Below are 25,557 nucleotides of genomic sequence, written 5' to 3' on the forward strand. Positions count from 1 at the left end.
TTGGGGGGATGATAGAGTGAGTGGAAGGTTGTGTGCTAGTGAGTGTGTATTGTATCAGGGTTGTATTATATTAAACGGTTCAATACTATTTTGAAAACAGACAGATCAGATCAGTTCCAGCCTTTTTCAAGCTGCTGTTTGATTTGCTGCAGCTCAGTAGGGATGACTGAGAGAGACTGACTGTTGATGGAAGGTAAGGGATTTCTCCTGCAGAGTCGGCCTCATTTCTTTATTAGTATTGCTCCTTTATAACAATATACCCAAAATGTTATCCAAAAATGTAGATTTTTGAATTGGCTAACAAAATACCAAAGAATTAATTACATTAACTTCAGTAATTGTGTTGGCTTATCAGTACTTTTTCTTGAAGCGTTACTTCATTAGGCTGCAGTTACATCTACATCCATCATTGCTGCTTTTTTTTTTTTTTTCTACACCTAAAATGAGCAGCTGTGGGCTCATTGGAAGTGAGCGTTCAGTCAGTCAGTAAAGGAAAACATTACTTATGTAATCAAAACATTTCGCCATCTAAACTAGGTATATTCAGCACTTTGTTGTAAATATAATCAACTTTTTTTTAATGTGCACAATTCTAAGGGGCTATAATGGGGTTTATTTTTTTTTAAACAAAAACTTCTAAAATCCAGTCCGATCAGACAATGGGGTTGCAAGGTAAATCTTTGGGGTGGTGAGGTTTTAACGGGAAAGGAAAGCAGAAAAAGACTACTTTTCTCATTTTGGCTTCTTTTTGGAATTCTAGAACAATGCACCTTTTCAGGACTCTAAAAATTGCTAAATAATAATATTGTAAATGAATAATCAGTTCAATAATCATAGTTTTTGGCCCTGTCTGGACTATGGCTTCGTTTTAAAGGGTGGCAAGTACGGCGTTGTAATTTTTGTAACTATCACTGGTATTGGTATTGCAGTCTACTCTATCGTATGATGTAAATTAGTGCCCTATATTGAATTTAAATAAGGGGCACTAATGTAAATAGTGCACCACCGCCGCCTGGAGGCTGCCTGGAGCTCCTACAGGAGGAGGAAGTGTTTCGGAAGTGGACACGGCAGGCCAGAGAAGGAATGGCAGGAAAAGGGCGGAGGAGAGGGAGCTACCGGGGGGGGGACTGAGAAAACGATAAACCATCGTCAGTTTTAGCGGCAGGACAATTTATTATATTTAACCTAAATATCGCAGGACTTTACAGACACTTGGAAGCTACTTTGACTACGGTGAACGACATATGGCCATAAGGTAAGTCAGCTTGGTCTGCAGCCAGTAAAAACAACAGCCGTACTGTAACTGTAACGTTAGCTAGCTGGCAGCTTTAACGTTAGCTAACCTACATGACAAGGTGTGCAACGGCTTGCTAAGCAGCTAGCAATGCCGTGATAGATGTGACCATATCGTTGCAGATATGGTGACCTGATAAGGCAAATAACGCCGGAATAATCATCGTAGAAAGCCTCTAAGTGGAGCCATCATTGGGAGGGTTTAGGTGTCTTTATGCAGTCAGTGTTAAACCAGCCAATTCCTCACTGATGTTAAAAAAAAAAAAAAGCATCATCATGAAAGACCGATTGTATGAAGAAGCGATTGCCTGCGTGGCCAGACCTGCGTCGGCTGAGCTGTGTCAGAACTAGCTGAACCGTAATTTCATATTTTTGCCTGTTAATGGCTAGCTTGGTGTCGTTTTGATAGCGTTGCGCTGGGTTCGTTGGCGCTAACCTGTATTAACGACAGCAGAGTCTGTTAACTGCCAGTTGAACGTGGCAGTTGGGTTAATTGTTACTTCCGTGATTAAAAGCTCACAGCATGTAAAGCTGACATGTAACCTTAACGTTAAGCCCCCGGCGTTCAGCTCACTTTTGAGAATGTGTTTAAGCTGTAGCTGGTAGGTGAATTAAACATAATTCAGATATGGATAATCAGAGGGAACATCACTGGGGTTCAGCCCATTTCTCTTTTGCAAGGTTAGACCGTCAAGACACAGAGGCTGTGCTGGGTCCACCACCTCGTATGACCCCCCTCCCCCCCCCCTTGCACCACAGCAGGACTACCTGTCCATCATCTGCTCACTGGAAACAGGCAGTGTCGATAAAGACAAAGTTCCTCCTTTCCACAAATCTAGTGTTGGAGAGGGTGGGATGATTTTTATCTGAAACGGGGAGGTTTGAATGCTGTAAAGTGTCCCAACAGCTGTAACAAACGCAGCTCGGCCTATAGCAGCACCTTCAACTTACAGCCAAAGTACACCTTGCTGTTGCTTATGCACACAGTTCAAGTTTTATGGCGTGGGATACTTTTGAATGTACAAACTAATTTACACAGAGCAGCAGACTGGGTCATCCTGATGCAGTTACATATCCTGGACAGGCTTCAGTTGTGCTGCAGTACTGGGTCATCGTCTGCCCAGAGGGGGAAACAAGCAAGAGGGACAGCAAATCAATCCGTTTTCTCTCCACATATTATTGACAGTACATTTTTTCATCTCTCCCCTCTGTTCCCTTTCCTAGTTCTCGTCTGTCTCCGCTCCTCTTCCCGCCCAGCCATCTCATTTCTGTTTGTCTCCCTCCAGGTGACCTCCTGTTTGCTCAGATTGTAGCGCAAGGGATCGGCAAGCTTCACCGTCCTTCAGAAGAGTTTGTCTGACGGGGCAGGTGGGTGGGCGGGCCACAGGTAGTTGCGGGAGCCATGCATCAGGGGTGAGGGAGATTCGCTGCGGGGGACACACACAGCGTCGGGTGAGGAGGGGGTCGTGGCAGGTCGGTGTGGAGATGAAGCTCAAACAGCGCATGGTGGTGCTGTGTGCCGTGCTCCTCCTGCTGGGCCTGGCCAAGATCTTCTTGCTGGATGGAGGCGAGGGCTCTGCAGCCAGCCGGCGGGATCTCAGAGCATTTCGCAAGGTCAGAGTGCCAGTCAACTATTTCCATTTTCAGTCTTGTTTAAAAAAAATATATATATATATATTTATAGATGTTCAAACTGTCATTTGTGAGAAAGTAAAGTAGGATGCACATGACACTTAATTGGCTAAGACTTGTATGCAGTAATTTTGTAAGCAGTTTACATGCACATAATATTCATATAAGACAATATTCTGACTAAGCTGTTTAAATGGATAATGAAAGTGAATAGTCCACTAATATTCCCGTTTACATGCAGCCGTGCAAAACAGGATTTTTTTTCCACAGTTTTCCATCGTGGGTGGACCGCGCGAACACAGCGTCCCTCTTTTATTCCTTCAACCACCTTCTTGAAAAGGTTGTCGTTGCTATGTCTGCGCATATCCAAAAGCCTGTTGATAGCCAAGTATTTCATAATGTTTAAAAGTAGCTGCGTTTCTTTTATTTTGAGCATGCATCTCTGCCGCAACCGGACAACCATAGAAACACACAGAGCTGACCGTAAGTCGTTGACAGGCCGTAAACTGGCAGTAACTGTTGCAAATATATCCGATTGAGGCACATATTCCGAATGTGCTGTATACATACAGTATACACTCACCTAAAGGATTATTAGGAACACCCTACTAATACCGTGTTTGACCCTCTTTCGCCTTCAGAACTTCCTTAATTCTTCGTGGCATTGATTCAACAAGGTGCTGGAAGCATTCTTTAGAAATGTTGACCCATATTGATAGGATAGCATCTTGCAGTTGATGGAGATTTTTGGGGTGCACATCCAGGGCACGAAGCTCCCGTTCCACCATATCCCAAAGATGTTCTATTGGGTTGAGATCTGGTGACTGTGGGGGCCATTTTAGTACAGTGAACTCATTGTCATATTCAAGAAACCATTTTGAAATGATTGGAGCTTTGTGACATGGTGCATTATCCTGCTGGAAGTAGCCATCAGAGGATGGGTACATGGTGGTCATAAAGGCATGGACATGGTCAGAAACAATGCTCAGGTAGGCTGTGGCATTTAAACAATGCCCATCTGGTACTAAGGGGCCTAAAATGTGCCAAGAAAACATCCCCCACACATTACATCACCACCACCACCAGCCTGCACCGTGGTAACAAGGCATGACGGATCCATGTTCTCATTCTGTTTACGCCAAATTCTGACTCTACCATCTGAATGTCTCAACAGAAATCGAGACTCCTCAGACCAGGCAACATTTTTACAGTCTTCAACTGTCCAATTTTGGTGAGCTCATGCCAATTGTTTCCTCATTTTCCTATTGTTAGTGGAGATGAGTGGTACCCGGTGGGGTCTTCTGCTGGTTTAGCCCATCCGCCTCCAGGTTGTGCGTGTTGTGGCTTCACAAATGCTTTTCTGCATACCTCTGTTGTAACGAGTGGTTATTTGAGTAAAAGTTGATCTTCTATCAACTGGAATCACTCGGCCCATTCTCCTCTGACCTCTAGCTTCAACAAGGCATTTTCGCCCCGCCAGGACTGCCGCATACTTGATGTTTTTTCTTTTTTAGACCATTCTTTGTAAACCCTAGAAATGGTTGTGCGTGAAAATCCCAGTAACTGAGCAGATTGTGAAATACTCAGACTAGCTCGTTTGGCACCAACAACCATGCCACGCTCAAAGTTGCTTAGACCACCTTTCTTTCCCATTCTGACATTCAGTTTGGATATCAGGAGATTGTCTAGACCTGGACCACACCCCTAAATGCATTGAAGCAGCTGCCGTGTGATTGGTTGATTAGATCATTGCATTAACGAGAAATCTTAAAGGTGTTTCTTATAATCCTTTAGGTGAGTGTATATACTGCATAAAACCTGAATAATACCGGCATATCCCTCGTCTTAATTGGAAAAAAATAAATTCGGAAAAAGGCCCTATTCGGAATATCCAAACGGAATATGCTGTTTACATAACCTGATTTGAATTCGGAATATTGTCATATTCTTAATAATAGTGGAATATGAGTGTGCATGTAAACGTACTCCCTGTTAGTGGGCATTTGGCAGACATGTACATATTATCATATATCATTACAGTTCTATTATCACCCACCTCTAACAGATGGAAGCTGGCCTTACTCTGTCCCGGGGAGCTCGCCTTACCCACACTCTCCAGTCTCCGTGGGAGATAGCAAGCCAGTGGGTGGGCCCGAGAGAGGTGTACCCTGAGGAGACCCCAGAGCTGGCTGCTGTGCTCTCATCCCTCAGCACTGCCAGGATAGAACGGGCAGATGTGGGCTATAAGGGCACGCAGCTTAAAGCTCTGCTGGTGCTGGACGGGGGACAGAAAGTGGTCTTCAAACCCAAGAGGTCAGATTTGTGAATAATGGGAGTACACACTTATATTTTGTAGGGGTGTAAATCACACGTTATATATCACGATACGATATTATATTGATTCTTTGGACAACGATACGATACTATGTGACATATGATATCACAAAGTCTGCCATGATAAGATTGCGATTTGATTCAATTCAGGGGCCTGTGACCAATAAGAGACAAAACTATAAGCCCCCTTAACACAATCAGTTACATTTATATACATTTACAAAAATCAACTAAAATATGATTTTACAATTTCATTACTAAGCACTTCCAAACTTTTAAATTAAAAACAAACAACTCTTTTGAATAAAAAGAATGAATATAAAGTGGGAATTTAAAAATAAAGGCGCACCTTAAAGATGGCGATATGTATCGGTATTTTCTAGATGTGTGACGAGATCTCCCGAGAATAAAACGCTACGATATTTCTCGTCGAGCTTAAAAGTTCTCGCTATATCAGTACACAATAAAATAAAAAATAGTGTTAAAATCTCGTCTAGTTCTCGTGAACCCAATCTCGTGTCTCGTCACACCCCTAACATTTTCACTTTGTGTCGATAATATTGGATCGTTACATCGATATATCAATCTAGATCGACCCCTAATATATTGTGCTTAAGAGTAACCCAGCTTTCTTATTTGTGTCCTGTCTACCCTTCGTAGATATAGCAGAGACTACGTGGTCGAAGGCGAGCCATACGCAGGCTATGACAGACACAATGCAGAGGTGGCTGCTTTTCACCTGGACAGGTGTGTAAACATCGTTATTGGAGAGTCTGAAATCCATCCTCTCTGATCTGTTATTGGAGCAGAGCTCCTGTGTAATAATGTTCTGGTATGGTGTCGTGTTGCTCCGTCCTCTCTGCAGGATCCTTGGGTTCAGGAGAGCACCTCTAGTGGTCGGGAGGTACGTCAACGTGCGAACAGAGATTAAACCTGTGGCCACAGACCAGCTGCTTAGTACCTTCCTAATGCAGGGTGAGTATCAGTCGACTCTTTTGTCTTTTCTCACACTTCTTCTCTAACTTTCTAGTAAAGTGTGATTGTTTTCAGACATCCCAGAGTGAGAGTGTGGTCTTACTGTATGAATCAATTGCCTTTCTTTTGACTCATCTGAGCACTTTGTTTCTAATTCTGTCCATCACGTTCACGCGATGTCTCGCTCGCTGTTCCGTTTTTTTTGTTTCAGGCTTACTCTGTCAGCACACTAGACGAGGATATACTCTGCCTAGTCCTGTTTGTGAGGGTGTGGCATCAGACAGTTAATACAGTATAATCAAAAAAGACGGTAGTATTAAAACCATAGATGTTCTTTTTCAGGCCTCTGCAGATTTAAAGAAATTTTAAGGATCCCTTCAGAGATAGACCTTTAAAACCTCTGAGACCTTTCTGTTACCAGAAACAGATCTGAAGTTGCTAGCGCTAAACCCACCTGACTCCGTTTAAAAAAGCAATACTTTTAGCGTGTATAGAACCAACATATTTTAACATGTAAATCGGTAAACTATGTTTATTTCAAAACTAGAGCTGTGATGGTTGGAAAAGTGGAAAGACGACCCAAAACGGCTTTTCATAGTTTTATTTTGTTTGTCGACTTGTTGTGGGTTTAGTGAATGCAATTTTGCGGATGTTTTTACATTTAAAAAAAGATCTTACTCTTTAACAGAAAGGTCGACCTCCTTAGAAATCCTTTCCATAATGTTGTCAGACACTTAGAATATTAATCTGAGCCTGTCAGTGGCAAAATGAGCACTTTTGTGAAGGTAAATACAAGCTGGACAATTGCGCTATTAACTTACATTGTAGCTTGTTTCGCCGCTGCCGACTGCAGCGACCTTGCTTAATACTGGACCAATGTCAAAGATTGTTGTTCCCATCAGCCACTTAGACACAAAAACATAGGAAAATAGGATCCAGGTTGAAAAAAAAACGGTAGTTACCCTTGAAGTGACGAGGTTACATAAACGTGAGTATATTAAAATAAGTGGATTTGGAGCGGTTGGCGTTGTTAGTTTGGCAGGTGTTACCTGAAAAACCAGATCTCTATGTACTCAACAGGTGTCACATATGAATGATGTTGGCATTAGGTTTCTTTTAGCCACTGTCAAAGGTAAATGTGGCCACTGCTCATCTCTGTTTCTGTAGGTGGGCCATTCTGTCCTAACTCCTCGGCATTATGGGTTTCTCTCTGTCACATTGCAGATTTGTCTTTGTGTGGTTGCGACTTATTCACCAGCTGTTCAAGCCACTGACATGTTTTATGTTCTGTAAATTGCCACTTTCACTATTATCACTTACCGCCAATCAACGTTGAACTTAATATGACTCAACCCTGTAACAGCCTTTGCAAATGTGGTTTACAGCAGGTAAACGGATAACACCCACTATCACATTGGCATTGTCAAAAACAGAAAAATCATTTTAACTATTTACTTATACATATTGTTGGAATGTTCAATTTATATAATAAAATGTGTATTTTTATTGGTTAATATGTTAAATCTTCTTGCATTCATGCACTTACTGCTATAACACAATATTTTTCCAGTGCGTCATTTTTCCTTTCATCTTTCTTATTCAAGATAACAGTAAGTTAAATGTAAATGAATGATTTTAAAAATGCATGGTCTGATGCAGGTCAGGTCCTTCAGTTTATCAAAGTCTTTTCAGTAGAAAAGCAAAACGAGTCTTTATTTTGATAGTTTATCAAATACATTTTAAACAACTTAAATGTAAAACTCGTCATACAACATTACACATAGCAATGCTGCTCATTCAGATAAAACTGATCAGAAATGTTTTGCTTATGAAAAAGGTATTTCAAACCCAAGACTGGTTACTTAAAATGGAGCTCATTTGAGATGCTGTTACTTGCAATGAAAATCATTTAATGCAATAAAAATATACATAGTATCACTTGCTATTCACATACATCACATACTATTTACCTATTCAAAAACTAAATCTAACATTAAGGCCGAACAATTATTTCTGTAAAAATTTTGATTTCCAACCCACCGACTCTGTAAACCTTGCACACATACATAGCAAGCAGTTATTCAGTGTAGGCCTACTAATTTTGCTCATTTCTTCATCATAGCATGGTAATACTCTTTATCTGCAAGTGGCGTGAATCTAAACATCAACTCTAAATCATTCATCTTGGCCTCAGACATGGCTCTGTTTTGGAAGCATCCTTGGCTTGGGTAGGGTGCATGTAGCGCCAAGTTTCTCCTGGTTTTACTTGGTCCTCTAAGGTCTACTGCTACCTCTAAAGCCTGTGCATGTGATGTTCTGTGTATATGGGGCACTGATCAAATACAAGCTGACGCACTGCAGAAAATGGCACCTGTTTGTACTTAAACAGTTTGGAACATGAGTAAAAGCCATAGAAATTTGGTTCTCATCTGTATAACTCTGTATGGGTTGTTCCTGTTTACTTTGAGTAACACGCAATAATGACACGGCAGAGTAGAATTGAGATGCCACTGCCTTCTCAATTTGACTGTGCATGTTATCTACCTCTTGTACAGAAGAATGGCCTGGGATAGTGTACTTAATTGTAATTTTGTGAATCTTAGAATTCCTCGTCAAGAATTCTGCCATAGCAAAAGCTATTATGGAGTTTGTTTTGGAGCACACAGCTGTCAACTCCATGTAATTACGGTATGCTCGTGGCATCTGGGGGGTCAAGAATAATTTTGTCTAAAATTTTAACAAGTGCACTTGCAATGTCGTTAGCCCCCCTGCATGACATCCCCTCTGTCCATATTGCACAATAGCCTTTCTTTGATAGAGAGCTATGAGCTGTAAGATTGTACACGTTCAATGAACTGATCACTGCACGTGGACAAGTTATAACATTGTGAAGGTCAAAACACACTATTAATGTGTTTTCAGCATCCCTGCCTGTCGCTCTTGGTGCATTGCAGTTTTGTCGGCAGTGTGTTTCTTCTGTTTGCTCTCAGCAACTTGGCTAAGAAGATTCTGGTTGAGAGATATCTGATAAGATTCACACTGATCACACCTATCTTTTTATTTATTTATTTATTTTTTTAGGAATGTGAAAACTGAGGTTGAACTCAGAGTTGAAAATGAATCTATAGAAAGACTCCTTTACAGGTGTACTGCCCTATTCAAGACATTTATGTTTGTACAGATCATACATTCGAGACACATTGAGCGAGGATTCCAGATACTGCCTCTCTGTCCTAGCCCTGCAGTAATGGGATTCAACAACAGGGAAAGACCTGATGTGATCCCGAACCTACTCCTTTTAGTTGGAGATTTATCACACCTTTTGTACTGTATGTTTCCCTCTAGAATCAGGTTTTGGCATGCCCGTTGTTTTTGTGTGTTGTAAATTGGCTTCTGACTAATTGCCAGTGTGCCCAGGTAAAATGACTTGTGCACTCTAATCCTCTCACCCTCAACATTCAGGTAGTATTTAAATGAGAGTGGCGTTTTCTTTCTTTCATTGCACATTCTTCATTGTTTTGTGTCAATTTGTAGTAGTCCAAGAAAAATTGTTCCCTTTCAGTAGGGGTTACCTTCTGTGCACATTTAAATTTACAAGGGTGGGCACAATTTTTCTGTGATCTTACTTTTTTGGCTGGAACTTTTGTATTGCTTGCATTATTGTATTCTTTGCCTTCTTGATGTAGCCTCTTGCAGATATTTGCTTTACATATAGATGAATTTGATGGTCTTTTTCTGGTCTTTTTCTTTGGTTCTGAGCTGGTAAGTGTGCCCCCCAGCTCCTGTCCTGCCATGCCCAACTCCTCTGCAGCCCCCAGCTCCTCCCCCACAGTCCCAACCACAATGTCTGTAGCCCCCAACTCCTCCTCCACAGTCCCAAACATGATGATAGCACAATAGAAAATAAATGAGACTCAAGTATAAAATTTAAAATCCTTTTAGGCCCGTGTATTCCTTCATTATCAGTTTTAGATTAGATTAGATAGATTCAACTTTATTGTCATTACACAAGTAACCAATACAACAAAATGCAGTTTAACATCTAGGCGCACACACACCATAAATGAAAATCAATTATAAAATTTTAATCCTTTTTATGTTTTCCTCCATTATCAATAGGGCTTGCCTCAAAACGATGGCTAAATTACATGTAGGCTACTAAATTAACATTAGGACACTATCAATAGCCTGGTATTATACAGTGCCTTGCGAAAGTATTCGGCCCCCTTGAACTTTTCGACCTTTTGCCACATTTCAGGCCTCAAACATAAAGATATAAAACTGTAATTTTTTGTGAAGAATCAACAACAAGTGGGACACAATCATGAAGTGGAACGAAATTTATTGGATATTTCAAACCTTTTAAACAAATAAAAAACTGAAATATTGGGCGTGCAAAATTATTCAGCCCCCTTAAGTTAATACTTTGTAGCGCCCTTTTGCCTTTGCGATTACAGCTGTAAGAGTACTGGGGTATGTCTCTATCAGTTTTGCACATCGAGAGACTGACATTTTTGCCCATTCCTCCTTGCAAAACAGCTCGAGCTCAGTGAGGTTGGATGGAGAGCGTTTGTGAACAGCAGTTTTCAGTTCTTTCCACAGATTCTCGATTGGATTCAGGTCTGGACTTTGACTTGGCCATTCTAACACCTGGATATGTTTATTTGTGAACCATTACATTGTAGATTTTGCTTTATGTTTTGGATCATTGTCTTGTTGGAAGTGTTGTTTAATTGGTATCGATGATGCGTTGCTGTGTAGAGAGGAATCTGCCGACACTGTTTCTTGATTATAAAGGTTTATTCACATTCAAAAAATCAGCATCAAATTACAAGCCCTGCAGAGCTCAGAGAGGACAGCTTCCCAGATTCTCAAAAGTCACTCTGAAGTTCTTTGTGTGTGTGCCACATGTGTTTATTCCATGAATTGGGGTGGAATCGATAACTGACCAATGGCTTCATGCCAACTGTCTCTGTCCTGGAGGGCCCCATTGATAATGCTTTTTCCAGATGTGTTTTCTGAAAGTAGCCAAAAGTTCATCTGGGTTTCTTTGTTACTCAAAGCTTAAGTACAAATCATATAGAATATACAGATACAATAAGATGGCCATATACCTCAGAAGACAAATCTCCGTCCCAGTCTCAGGTCTTTTGCAGACTCCATCAGGTTTTCTTCCAGAATGGTCCTGTATTTGGCTCCATCCATCTTCCCATCAATTTTAACCATCTTCCCTGTCCCTGCTGAAGAAAAGCAGGCCCAAACCATGATGCTGCCACCACCATGTTTGACAGTGGGGATGGTGTGTTCAGGGTGATGAGCTGTGTTGCTTTTACGCCAAACATAACGTTTTGCATTGTTGCCAAAAAGTTTGATTTTGGTTTCATCTGACCACAGCACCTTCTTCCACATGTTTGGTGTGTCTCCCAGGTGGCTTTTGGCAAACTTTAAACGACACTTTTTATGGATATCTTTAAGAAATGGCTTTCTTCTTGCCACTCTTCCATAAAGGCCAGATTTGTGCAGTATACGACTGATTGTTGTCCTATGGACAGAGTCTCCCACCTCAGCTGTAGATCTCTGCAGTTCATCCAGAGTGATCATGGGCCTCTTGGCTGCATCTCTGATCAGTCTTCTCATTGTATGAGCTGAAAGTTTAGAGGGACGGCCGGGTCTTCGTAGATTTGTAGTGGTCTGATACTCCTTCCATTTCAATATTATCGCTGCACAGTGCTCCTTGGGATGTTTAAAGCTTGGGAAATCTTTTTGTATCAAATCCGGCTTTAAACTTCTCCCACAACAATATCTCGGACCTGCCTGGTGTGTTCCTTGTTCTTCATGATGCTCTCTGCTTTACACGGACCTCTGAGACTATCACAGAGCAGGTGCATTTATCACGGGAGACTTGATTACACACAGCTGGATTCTATTTATCATCATTAGTCATTTAGGTCAACATTGGATCATTCAGAGATCCTCACTGAACTTCTGGAGAGAGTTTGCTGCACTGAAAGTAAAGGGGCTGAATAATTTTGCACGCCCACTTTTTCAGTTTTTTATTTGTTAAAAAAGTTTGAAATAGCCAATGAATTTCGTTCCACTTCATAATTGGGACCCACTTGTTGTTGATTCTTCACAAAAAATTACAGTTTTGTAGTAATGTTTGAGTATGTTTGAGGCCTGAAATGTGGCAAAAGGTCGAAACGTTCAAGGGGGCCGAATACTTTCGCAAGGCACTGTAGATAGCCTTTTTGGTAGTGATTATCTCCTCAGCGACTACTGCACAGGAATGACAATTTCCTCAACTTGAACTGAAACTAAAGGCCCTGACACACGCAGAAAAGGCAGTCGGACTGATCAGTCGGCTCCCCCAGGTCCAAAAAGTGCCTTGGAACACACCGAAGCGACGCCGACTTGAGCGTACGTTCTGTGCGTGCCCAAAACGTAATACAAAAAATGAAAACCGGAAATGACGAACGCATCATGTGGGTCTGGCTTCTCCAGCTGACCGATAATGGCAGCATGTTCGAAATACGATCTCGTATTTTACAAAAGTTGTTCACTGAAATGTGTTTCTGAAAACGTTTTAATCAAGAAATAGGCCATGCAGTTGCTGAATCTTTCTTCATTTCAGATTGACAAAGGTCAGTTTAAAAGATTTTTGTCAGATTTTGAGAGGCGTTCGTCACTCATCACCCTCGCCATTTCCGGGTTAGCACTCCACTAATCAGATTGGTCTTTGAGTCCAACTACCCGCCCTCCGACCCAGCATGTCAGGTCGGGCCGAAATGAAGGCCAACGGCTCCTCCGACGGCACGGAACACACCAAACGGACTCAAGGTACCAACCTCGCCAGACTATCCGACGGCCGGTTATCGGGTTTGTGTCAGGGCCTGAAAGCGATTTTAAGAAGAGAACTCTGAACGCTTCTGCAAACCAGAACAGTCCGGTGCAACCAGGGCAGGACAAGACAGTGTAGAGTCCTTGTCCTTGAGGACTCTGAAGATGTAACCTTACATCGAAACGTTAGTCACTGTTATGCACCTTTTAAAAAAATAAATAAATAAAATAAACTATAAATTAAGAAGACATCTGTGTTGCACCCGCGATCTTTTTACTCAGAACTCACCTGTTCTTCGTTAGTTCATCGATGAAATCTTAAAATCTTAAATTGCAGGTAAATCTGGCTTTGGTTTTACTAGACATATTTCCATCTTCTAAATACTGGGGTGAAAAAGACAACCTGGCGCCATAAAGAGACAATTGTTCCTTCTGTAAATATTCCAAAAGATGATTGGGCCACAGATAGAACCTTATAACTCCAACTCTGAGTGTAACTTTGTAGATGGAACTTTTTTGTTTTCTGAATAAATCACCCAAAATTAATTTTATTTAAAAAAAAACACCTTAAATAATGTTCACAAGTTATACCAGAGTAAGAATATGTAAATAACTCAATTTTGACAAAAATGTCAGAACCTTATTATTCTAGGGTAGCAATTTCGTCTCGAACCACAATGGAGGTGAAATAAATTTAGTTTTTGCTGCTCTCAATGTCGAAACATGACATTTGAAAATTCAACATAAACTGTGGCCCGGTATCGCTCTGGATTATTCGACAGACCTCGCTGTCAAAAGTTTTCATGTTACTAATGTGAATCAAACCTTTTTAAAGCTGCATTGACTAACAGGAACCGTGTTCACATGTAGACACTCCCCAACACAGCCTAATGGAGTCTTTATGAGATATTTACAGTTTCACAAATGATCTTTATCTTCACTCAACTCCAATGAGAGTCTCACTAACATTCAAAGTTCAAAAGGGAACGTTTGGCGGCATGTTGTTGGTAAGCAGTGAGCTCAGACACTGACGCAAGTAGCGATGACTGGCAACCCTTCTGTTTGCTCAGCTTGCTCGGTTTACGGGTTCAGCTACCATGTGCGTAATGTCTGCTTTCTGTGTTTCAAATGAACAAACAACTTCAAACAGGATCCTAGCCATGTCATTTATTTCATAGCAAGAAAATAAGATGCATTTGGGATAAATAAATTGGGAGTTTGTTAATGAGTTTATGCAAGTGACATAAGAGCCTCCAAATGGTAAAATACTGTTTTAATACCATCAGAATTCTTTCTATTTCTTGACTCCTTTGTCTGTCTTTTGTCTGACTTTGTCTGTCTCAAAGATCTCAGCAGACGGCTTCCTCCTGTACCTGCGTACAGTGCCATGTTTCAATCTCTTTCTTATTTTATCGTTACGACGCCATGGTCAGGTGGATTTATTTTTTTCATGTAAACCGTTTATTTCTCTCTCTCTCTCTCTCTCTCTCTCTCTCTCTCTCTCTCTCTCTCTCTCTCTCTCTCTCTCTCTCCAGGTAATAATACATGCTTTTATGGAAAGTGTTACTACTGTCGGGAGAGCGAGCCAGCGTGTGCAGAGGGGGAGATCATGGAGGGGTCGTTAACCCTTTGGCTGCCGGACGTCTGGCCTTTGCAGAAACACAGACACCCCTGGGGACGCACATATAGAGAGGGGAAATTGGCCAGGTGGGTTTCCAAGAACTAGTTTCAGTCAGGGTAAAATCCTCTGACTTCACTGTTATTGTTATGGACGTTTTCTTTTAGAAGGAAATGGAAATGATGTGCTGTGCTGATGCTGAGCATCAACAGCTTTTCATAAGTGATGGTATTTAAGGTCCGCAGTTAAAAAGAGTCTGACCTGTACTTGTCAGTGTGGGTAGCAGAGTGGATATTTCTGCCAATGCAAATAAAAGCTGTTATAGTTTAAAACCCCTACAGTGGTTTGAAAAAGTGTTTGCCCCCTTCCTGATTTCTTATTTCATGATGATGAAATGATAACACAAGTAAACACAAAATGCAGTTATTAAATGGTTTTTATTATTAAGAAAGAAAACAAAAATCCAAACCTACATGGCCCTGTATGAAAAAGTGTTTGCCCCCTCTGTTAAAACATAACTTCCCAGGAGTGGCCGGCTGACCAAAATTGCCACAAGAGACAGCGTTTCCTTTAGGACTTTTTTTTTATTCATTTATTTTTTGAGATGCTGTGGCATGACCTTAAAAAGGCAGTTCATGCTCGAAAACCCCCCAATGTGGCTGAATTACAACAATTCCACAGCGCTGTAAAAGACTCAATACAAGTTATTGCAAACGCGTGATTGCAGTTGTTTCTGCCAAGGGTGGCCCAACCAGTTATTAGGTTTAGGGGGCAATCACTTTTTCACACAGGGCCATGTGGGTTTGGATTTTGTTTTCCCTTAATAATAACAACATTCATTTAAAAACTGCATTTTGTGTTTACTTGTGTTAACTTTGACTAATATTTAAATTTGTTTGATGATCTGAAACATTTAAGTGTGAGAAACATGCAAAAGAAATCAGGAAGGGTGGGCCAACACTTTTTCACACCACTGTATTTGGGAAATTTGAATACCACTCAGGGTTTTTTCTCGCAAATAACACCATACACACATCATACACTATCATATGCAAATGATACACATAATATGCACATTAGTGACATCATCGTGCTTACTAGTTGTGTCGGAGAGACCACTTAAAGGTCCAATGTGTAGGAATTTCTCCCATCTAGCGTTGAGATCATATATCGCAATCAACTCTCTCGCACCACGCAGTTCAAAGTACGTATTACAGCTACGGTAGCCTTTACGCTTCAAAAAGCCGGTCTCTTGCTTTTTTCAATCTCCTTTTTTGTTTTTTTCTGGGCGAAGAACAAGGCTCCTGTTCCTGAAATTTGGATTTTGAATACGTGCGGTCCTCCATGTTTCCTTCTTCCAACTTGCCAGGGCCGGGAAGCTACGATACCCATTAGCAGAAAGGTTGAGACAGATTTTACTTTTGGAGAAACGCAACCCTGCGATGGCCAATCATGTAACCAGAGATCAGACTCGGCAGTCCGTTTTGAGGCGGTGTGAGAGTCCCGTACAGCCTTTTTTTTTTTTTTTACTGCCACAAGCAACTTTTAAAACACTGGCGTAAAAAATGAAACGCAAGCACTTAACTTGCCAGGAGTTTGTGTAGCAGCTGACTGTCTCCTGCAACAACAAAGCACAGTCCCTCCATCGCTTTTTTCTCACATTCTCCGTGAAATAAAGATGTAAAAGTAATCTATAAAAGATCTAACGGAAAAACAATTATTGTAAAATATAAATAATAAATAATAAAAAATACTAGTGCTACATTTGGGGGTTAAATAACACAAGAGTAGGTCACACACATCAGCCAGTTAAGTGATACTCCCACCAGATTGCTTTTTTCTGGTCTGAACGTGCCCTGTGTGTAGTGTTCATTTCTATTGTAACCTTGAGAGTATTTTCGCACAGCAAGTCAACTGAATATTCACTTCAAAATTCAAATATGTGACATTTGTAGCTGAAACTGAACAGCAGATTAAGTGCGCATGCGTGTGTTCCAGGTGGGAGTACGATGAGAGTTACTGCGAGGCGGTGAAGAAGATGCCTCCCTACGATGCAGGGCCGAGGCTGCTGGACGTCATCGACACGGCCATATTTGATTATCTGATTGGGAACGCTGACCGGCATCACTATGAGAGTTTCCAGGACGACGGCGGCGCCAGCATGCTCATCCTGCTCGACAACGCAAAGAGGCGAGTGATGATGTGGAGGATTTTAACAATCAATCAATTTTGTCCTTTTAAATAAACACAATCAGAATCAATACATGAACAAAAACTAGTAGAAGTAAAAAGACAAAAGCCTAAAATTGTCATTTTCAACTCTTTTTCCAACACGCCTTCTGAGGGTTTTCCATGTAACGGGAGGTCTAAATCATTACAAAATGAATTGGCTTCTTCTTACATAAAACATTGTGTTAGTCTTTCACATTCTGTAACGGCTCAGTAAAGACACATTTTCTCAGGAGCTCAGCAAACTCTCGACTCTGGGTACGTGAAGAAAGTTGGTGGGACAGAAGCATTTGGTGAAATCTCAGGACTAAGCAGTACAGTTGAACCGCAATGTGTTATTGTGGTGTGGTGTGCCATCTCAACTCTGTAGTTTCTGTTTTCCTTAAGGTGTATTTAATCTCGTTAGACATAAAGGTTAGAGATTAACAGATTAGCAGTTAATTCTTCACTCGTGTGAATATGCTATTTGATCAGTTACAAGTCACATTGTAGGCTCCCCCGATCACATGCAGCACATTCATCCGTGCCCCTCTGTGTCAAAGAAGATCTTATCCACTGTTTCTATATGTGCAGTTTCTGTGTTTATTCTGTGCAGTGTTTATTTAAATACTTCACTACTGTACTTTAGTAACATTTTCACGTAACTGTACTTTACTTTGTTATTTATATTTATTATTTATTTTATATAAACTTTTACTTTTACTTCACTATATTTCCCCTAAGCATCTCAGTTACTCGTTACAGAAGAAATTTGTTACACTGCTGGAAAAAAGCAGGTTTGGCGAATCATTGCTCCTATATTGCCAAGATAATGCACGCTCCGTTCCAGTTGGTGACCTGAAAATTTCCCGTCCAGCGCCCGTGTCGTTTCAACACATAGCAAATGCACGTGGGCGTGCTGGTCTTACAGGGAGGTGTGTTCAGGTGCGTTGTTGGCGTATTGCTATCTTGAGGCAGCAGGAAGCGATCGCGCCATTGACCAACAAAAACCTGGTCTAAAGTCGAGCATAGGGCTGGGCGATATGTTTAAAATCAAATATCACGATATTTTTGACCAAATACCTGGATATCGATACCACAACAATATTGTAGTGTTGACTATTGGTGCTTTCACAAAATATTGACACAATGAGATTTTTGATAAATAATCATCATTAATGTGGATATAATGACTAAGTGGGTAAAGGTGAATAATAGAACAGTTACAACAGTCTGGTAAGTTCAGAAAAGTACATCACTTTACTGTAATGCAGCCTTTAAAACAAGTAAAAGACAACACTTATGCCACTGCGCACTAGCGCAGCATTGCATTGTTATTTTAACAGCGAATCAGTAAAATGCGCCTAGGCTCGTGCACAGCGCGCGCACACTATGCTTGTTACGCACACACAGGGAAGCGCAGCAGCACACAGACATGCAAAAGATTACAAATAAAAATATCACGGTGCACAGCCGCCATCATAATAGCAACGCGCCAAGGTACAAACGCACCTGGCTTTTAAAGGGAATGGGAGATGACACTCTGATTTGGTTTATTGCATGTTACGCCCAAAACACACCTATGAATTAATGAAGACCCTAAGAACAACCCTTTGGAACCATGCGCCCGTTGACCGAGCCTTTTTGTTTTCGCCGTTAAATAAGCAAAAGTGGATTTGGATACGCCCTAAACGCTCCTGCGCCAGGCGCTTCACGCCGTGTGCTTACATCGTTAAAATAGGGCCCATAGTGTCATGGAAGCACCTGCTGCAGGCTCCATGGTATGCGTACGATGACCACCTCGACGACAGTGGTGATGAAGATAACGTTGCACACCTCCGGACATTAAGACTTTTGATACTTAAGTGCAGTAAATATCGGATACTTTGAGACTTTCACTCCAGTAATATTCTAAAAGGGGACTTTAACTTCTACCAAAGTCATTTTCTGGTAAGATACTTGTACTTTTACTCAAGCATTGCTTTCAAGTACTTTATACAAGACTGGTTCTGTGTTAACGTCCTCCCCTGACCTTAGCGGGATGGGAGCGCTCAGTACTTGAGTCAGCACTGTTTCATCGTACAGCTGTTACGTCTCCCGTCATCTGTGGGGACATAGAGCTGAACTACCCCTCTGCCTGAGTCAGGTTATGACCTGCTGCTGTTATGTTGGATACTGATCTGATCTGCGTACCGCTATCTAAACTGAAGTGTGATTTGTACTTGTACGCGGTGAAACGTGAAATCCCGGAGATGGTTAAGTTTTCCTGCTACAGATTTCCCACCGTGGTCAGAAAGCACGGGGGATACACTTTGTTTCTCTCACTACACCTCTAGAGTCGGCACTCGCTCTGAAGTTAATCGCCTTGACTCTCTCACTCACTCTACCACACACTCCACCACACACTGTTCATCTACTGCCCGCCCAAGGATGACGCAGCGCTTGTTTGAAATCGGCAAAGTATCCCTTTAAGCCACATTGGTACAGTACAGAAGTACTGTCTGATTTACTGTCTTTCCAACAAACCGCTATTGTCAGTGTAGAAATGAGACAGATTTGCCTACAGCATTTACAGTTCATTGAGGAATTCAGTCTACTTGATATCTGACTCATGGAGAGCAGCCACTTCCATGAAGTGAGGATATCGAGGCTTTAATCCCTCTTTGAAGTTATTTTGTTTGTGATGATGTGAACCAGCAGTGGAAAATGTTTTGCGTTTTTCAAGAATGAATCATAGATGGCGGTATGAGGTTAATTTTGGTATTCAAAGAACCCTTGACTGGGCAAATTGTCTGTGTTTGAGTCATTTCCTAACGGAGCAGACATTCCTGCCCCGTCAGTTTCACATTATACGAGCATCAGGGCTGGACAATAAACCAGAAACGGACCAAAACCAACATCGCCAGTCTCCCACTGACTTAATCTAAGCCATGTCTGTGTGTTCAGGAAGTGAATTCCATCAGACAGGCTGTTGTCCATCAACAAATCACATCCGAGCCAAAGTAACAGCTGATTGTGTCCTTTTATTCCAAACCGAGGAGCTCTCAGGCAAACGGCTGTTTAACAAACCCAATTCTCTTCAAAACTCTCTCTTCTGGTTGACTTTGCTGAGTGGAGCGTGTCATAGATGCATTTGAAAGTGTGTTCTGGAGTGCAATATGCAAGTCAGTGCCTTGGCCAGTCGATGCCTAATGCATTTCGATGGCTTCTCCTAACCGCGGTGCAGACAGTCCTCTGGCTTCAGTTGCCTTACTTGAGTTTTTATTTGTAGTTCTTTTATTAATGTTTTTATTGTGTGCAGCTTTGGGAATGCCGCTCTGGATGAGCGAAGTATCCTCGCGCCACTCTATCAGTGCTGCATGTGAGTATTCAGGAAATTGTCAAATCTCAATTCTTGATTTTTACTATCTTTTTTTTTTTTTTTTTTTTTTTTTTTTTTTTTTTTACACTGACCTCTGTTTTCCCTTTCTCCATCAGGGTTCGTGTGTCCACATGGAACAGGTTAAACCTACTGAAGGGTGGAGCTCTGAGTTCAGCGATGCGCCAGGCCCTGGCATTCGACCCCATCCACCCGGTCCTGGCTGAGCCACAACTCGCAGCCCTGGACCGGCGTCTGTCTGGAATCATAGCAACCGTCAAGCAGTGTATGGAGGCACAGGGCCCCGATAACGCTCTGATAGAGGACCGAATAAACCTCCCACACCCCTAGCTCTAAGGGACAGGAGAAAACGGTGCAACAGGAACAGCCAGGACTTTACCCCACACGTCTGGAGAAGAGGAGAGGGCCCTGGTGTTAAAGAGATGCAGAGTGAGTAAATGGATGGCCAAGGGTGGAACGGAGACTGTGTATTTCTTCCACCCTGGTCTGTTTTTTTTTTTTTTTATTTTATTTGTCACGCTGATGAGAGGTTCTCTTAAAAGGAATCGCTGGATTCAAAGTGGTGTCACCTTCTACTATATAAACTTTTTCTCAGGACTGTTGTACACTATAGGACGGTATCAGCTGTAAGAAGCCCCCCCCCCCTCTACTCCGCCTGCCTTGTGCCAAACGCTCCCTCCCAGTCCAGCTGTTCCCTTCTCGACTAAGCAGGAAGATGCAGACAGTCAGAGGAGCCGGAGGGAAGGTGAAAATGAGCCACCAACGTCTCGATGGAAGACACTGTACAGCCACGTTGCAGGCTGTTCGAAGCTTACAGTCAAAGAAATTGAAAAGTAGATTCCTGTTGAATTAACAGGAAATTGAATCCATTTTTCTTTCTTTTTTTTTTCTCGAAATGAAATTGAACTTTCACTGGAAGGAAAAGAGAATTAACTCAGCCCTTCCTCCATCATTGTGTACATATTTAACTAAGTAGTGACATAGAATTATGAGACGAAAGAATATACATTTGTGGATAATAATATTAAATAAAATTGTGTGCGTGTGTGTGTGTGTGTGTGTGTGTGTGTGCGTGTGCGCGTGTGTGTGTGTGTGTGCGCGCGAGCGTGGGTGTGTGAATGGAAGAGTGCCATATTGTGCCATATATAAGAAAAGCTACTGACATGACAGGCTTGAAGTGAGGGGAAGCAGAGGGTGGTGGTTTATCTTCATCATTAAACTATGATCTATTTAATTGCAGTTCTCTCTGTCTTATCTTTTTCCATGTGTTCACTGAAAAGCACAAAGTCTGTTTTGAAACATGTGCTGTCGTTGCTACAAAAAAAAAACATTTGCTTTGTTCATGTTGGAAGGGACTTTCACTTGAAGTTGTTTGGATATTTTTTTTATTTTAATCAGATATGTTCTGAGATGCTTTACAGGTCATATCTGGAACCTACTGGTTATAGTTGACATTTAATTTATAACCAGTTTTAACTTTCATCTGCCGTTGTCTAACTTTCCATAGAGTAACTCTTTTTAGTCAAATATTACTCGAAGATGTGCTTACAAACGGTGGGGTCGGTGTGATTTTACTGAGATTTTTTTCATTTAATGATTGATTTCTGGCCTGCAACTTTGATTAGAGGTTGGTATCATTTACAGTATGTCATCTGGAGATTTAAACAAATGGAAGCGCTGCAGACCCAACGCTGATGCAGTTTGAACATCGATACAAAATAAAATTTGTGTTATGATGTATTGGGACGCAGACTTTGATGATTGAAGTGGGCCGGTGTTTCTCACTTGTGGTTTGCACACCTGTGAGTAAGTCGGTAACATCCAGCTGTCTTCTGTTCTGATCTTCCAATCTTGTACAGACTTTAAGAGCAGTTGACTCTAAGTCAACTGAACTGTGATCAGGCACAACATGTCCGAAAGGTATTCTGATTTTCAACTGTTCACCTGAAGCAAATTAGAGAACCAAAACATTTTTTTTTTTTTTAACCTCAGCATTGCATTTTTGTTTCACATTATGTTTGCACCCCGTTTGGTTTGTAAAAAGGATGTGTGTGGGCTGATGATTAGTCAGATAACATGTTTGTTTTTTTTTCCACAAACTCAATCTTTCCTTTTTTTTTTTTTTTTTCTCTGTCTACCAGCTGAAATTGAAACATAACAGTCTGTCCAAAAAAAAAACATCCTCTGAATCTAATAACTTTGTATTCCTTGAATCAATATTTGAGGCCTGTGAAGTGTTGTTACAGTACTTCTGCTGATGGATTTCCCCTGTTTCAGCTTTTGCTTCTGTTACAGATCATCGTTCAACACAGGAGTGTATCCTTATCACTTGACATTTACTTAATCTTTGTTTACCCCAACAGTGGTGGTATCATGACTACAAAGCGTATACTCTTACTCTCTGATTTAGGTGAGCTTTGTTGTTTTTTGGCTTCACCCACAGAAGGGGAAACTCAACTGTGAAACCATGTGGCAGGTCCCCCCCTTTCCCACAGGCAGATGTTCTCTCAGCTGCCTGCTTGTCTTGCAGTCACATCCAGCCCTAAGCTCTTTGTGTGTGTGTGTGTTTGTGTGCAACAAGCCAGATGATGTGGGACACCTGTTTCGTTTCAACTAAGCAGGTGTTTTACTTGATACACCTACCAAAACATTGAAACGTTGATGAAAACCACAGTTTATCACGTTGGGATATGTCAGGGCATGATCACCGAGTTTCCTGATATCTTCATGTTGTGGTAACACAGAACTGACTTGGTCTGTAGGCCTATCAGCCGTCAACAGCATTTAGCCTTTATCATTTGACTTTTTTTTTTCCCCTCTTGATCTCTGAATATTTTTTTTGCTGCTTTTGTTAGATACATTTGTGTGCCCCTGGGTGTTAGGATGCAGAAAACACAGCAACAAAGTGGGCAAAAAAAATAAAAATACCACAAGTAATTTTAACTCTATACTATGTACCACAGACACTAGATTTCCCTCTAGGACGATGAATTTATGTTGTAGATACCATCTGGGATGGACAAAGTACCCCTAAGCATCATAATGGCATTGTAAACTCACCACTAAATATGACAGACACCACAGAAGTCCCAACACCTATTACAGGAACATGTGTAGGAGACAGAGATAAACGTCTGATATGATGAAAGTTGACTCACTACAAGTACCACAAAAACACCAACACCAAAGCACTTTTCCTCTTCGGTCCCCCTACAGGTTGGAAGCAGAATTGTCCATTACTGTTATCATTCGAACTACAGATCCGCTTCCTGATCTGGCAAACTTGCATAGTGCGGTTTTAGCAGATAGAGGGCCGCAAAGCGAATGCAGAAGTGCCATTCACCCTGTTACGAGTTGATGAACCACTGGAAATTATTTTAAGGTACAAAATAATCTTTGGTGTTGCTTTTAAAGAGAGACTGTGGCTCCAAATAAAACAGCTGCTACACTATAATCAGCTATCACACTAATGTGGCCAGACAGAAATCACCAGATTTGTTGCAAAGTAAACAAAACTTTCACTCAGCCTGACACATTATAAGGATGTATTGCAATACTTTGGTTTTTAAAGGGGAATTAACTACACTGATGAACCAGCAATACACTGATGCAAGGCTGGGTCAATGTACAGCAGTGTGTTTAGTCATGCACTATAGACAGAATGTAAAGGGCCTGTGTCAAATCCTATTTTAATCATTTGCTTTCTTGCCGAGGACTCTCAGCAAGAAAAGGAATAAGGGTATTTCTCAAAATGTTAAAATATACCTTAATATAAATTTGAGTTCTAAAAGAACGTATAACTTGGGGAACAAAGGGGAACGCTGTGGTATTAAAGGACAAATCCGGCACAAAATGAACCTAGGGGTTAAAGGTCCTGTAGGTAGATCCAGGACTTAGCCAAAAAAAATTGAACATCACTACCTTCTCAGTCCCTCCCCCGTTTCTACTAAAGCCCAAAAAGGTCTCCTAAGCCCCTCCCCCACAAGGGAGAATGAATGTGTGTGCATGAGCAGTGACACACAGTTGATTTACCTTCCTCACACAGGATGGTGCCCTTTATCATAAATTGGATTGTTCTTTGCTTACACAGTTATTAGGCCTATAAACTGGAAACAAAGAACGTTAAAAGTTCATTTAAGTTGACATAACATAAACATTCATTGTAAGCTGATAGAAGTAGCTACACTACATTTCTCTGCTAAACAGTTGGCTGCTTTTATGACTGAGAAACTCCAATTTCTACAGTAAGCAACGTCAGGCTGGTTCATTACTTCAGCTCATTCTATTCCAGAGTGACTACAATGAAGGAATACCTTTAACCCTCAGGTTGTCCTCGGGTCAAATTTGACCCCATTTCAAAGTTTCTACATCCGAACATTTGGGATTCTTTCAACCAAACTGCCCAAAAAGTATTACTATCATTGATAGTGATGTTTTATAGAGGGTGCTTTATTAAATTTTATAGCATTTTTCTGACTAAACTTTGACTTTTGACTGTCTGTGATTATCCATAAACAACCTCTGATCTAAACTATTAGTCAAAATAATTTAAACTTTCTGCTTTTCTTTAACTCAAAAATTAGACATCATTTCATATAGGTGATAGATGAGGTTTATTGGCCATACTGTAAATTCAAAAATGAGTGTAAAAAATAGTGGTAATAAGTTGGTGGTAGTGTTCACAAGTGGTAGCTTCGAAAACATCGGGAAAATGCTACAAAACTGTTTTTTTTTTTTTTAAACCGTTTAAAAGAAAGATGTGACAAAAACATCAAAAGTGTTCAATTTTGACGTGGGAGGACAACACAAGGATTAACGAAGTTATGTTCAGACATTCACTTTTTTTCTTTGGTTTCCTAGAAACAAGTTGTGGCTCGACTTCATCGACGGGTTCACGTCCCTCCCTCCCTACACACACCCCCCCCGATGAATATTATGGGAACATGACAGTGATTGAAGCGAACATGATGTGGGAGGTTTGTGTGCCAGGCAGCATCACTGCGAGTCTCTGAGCAGCAGAGCGCGCCGTCAGCCAATCAGCTCCCGGTGCGCTGGTTTCATTCCTGCCTTTCTTTCACACTTTGTGTGTGTGTGTGTGTGTGTGTGTGCGCGCACGGGCGCGCTGCAACCCCCCCACCCACACACATACACACAAACGCACTGGCAAAAAAAAAAAATATAAAGAGTCGATCACGAGCGGTTTCTTTCCAGTCACTCCCCTCCTTTCACCATACCCACTCGCTTTTTAAAAGCAAAGCTCAACTCCTGTAGGACGCTCAGA

General features: G+C 41.3%; 1 protein-coding gene across 2 annotated transcripts; it reads left to right on the plus strand.

Annotated features, from left to right (window-relative positions):
* The first annotated feature begins 99 nt into the window (after positions 1-99).
* On the plus strand, positions 100-21,515 carry fam20b (FAM20B glycosaminoglycan xylosylkinase). Of its 2 annotated transcripts, none has more exons than XM_039811395.1 (9): positions 100-193; positions 2,580-2,907; positions 4,991-5,238; positions 5,920-6,006; positions 6,125-6,234; positions 14,607-14,778; positions 16,688-16,879; positions 20,199-20,258; positions 20,375-21,515. In XM_039811395.1, exons 2-9 carry the CDS (start codon positions 2,779-2,781, stop codon positions 20,604-20,606), a joined length of 1,230 nt encoding a protein of 409 aa, XP_039667329.1. In that variant the 5' UTR covers positions 100-193; positions 2,580-2,778; the 3' UTR covers positions 20,607-21,515. The 2 variants fall into 2 exon arrangements, with proteins under 2 accessions (XP_039667329.1, XP_039667328.1); XM_039811394.1 differs by lacking the exon at positions 100-193 and adding an exon at positions 1,072-1,255.
* The last annotated feature ends 4,042 nt before the right edge of the window (positions 21,516-25,557 follow it).

This window comes from Perca fluviatilis, chromosome 9 (genome assembly GCF_010015445.1).
Source record: "Perca fluviatilis chromosome 9, GENO_Pfluv_1.0, whole genome shotgun sequence".
NCBI classification, from domain to species: domain Eukaryota; kingdom Metazoa; phylum Chordata; class Actinopteri; order Perciformes; family Percidae; genus Perca; species Perca fluviatilis.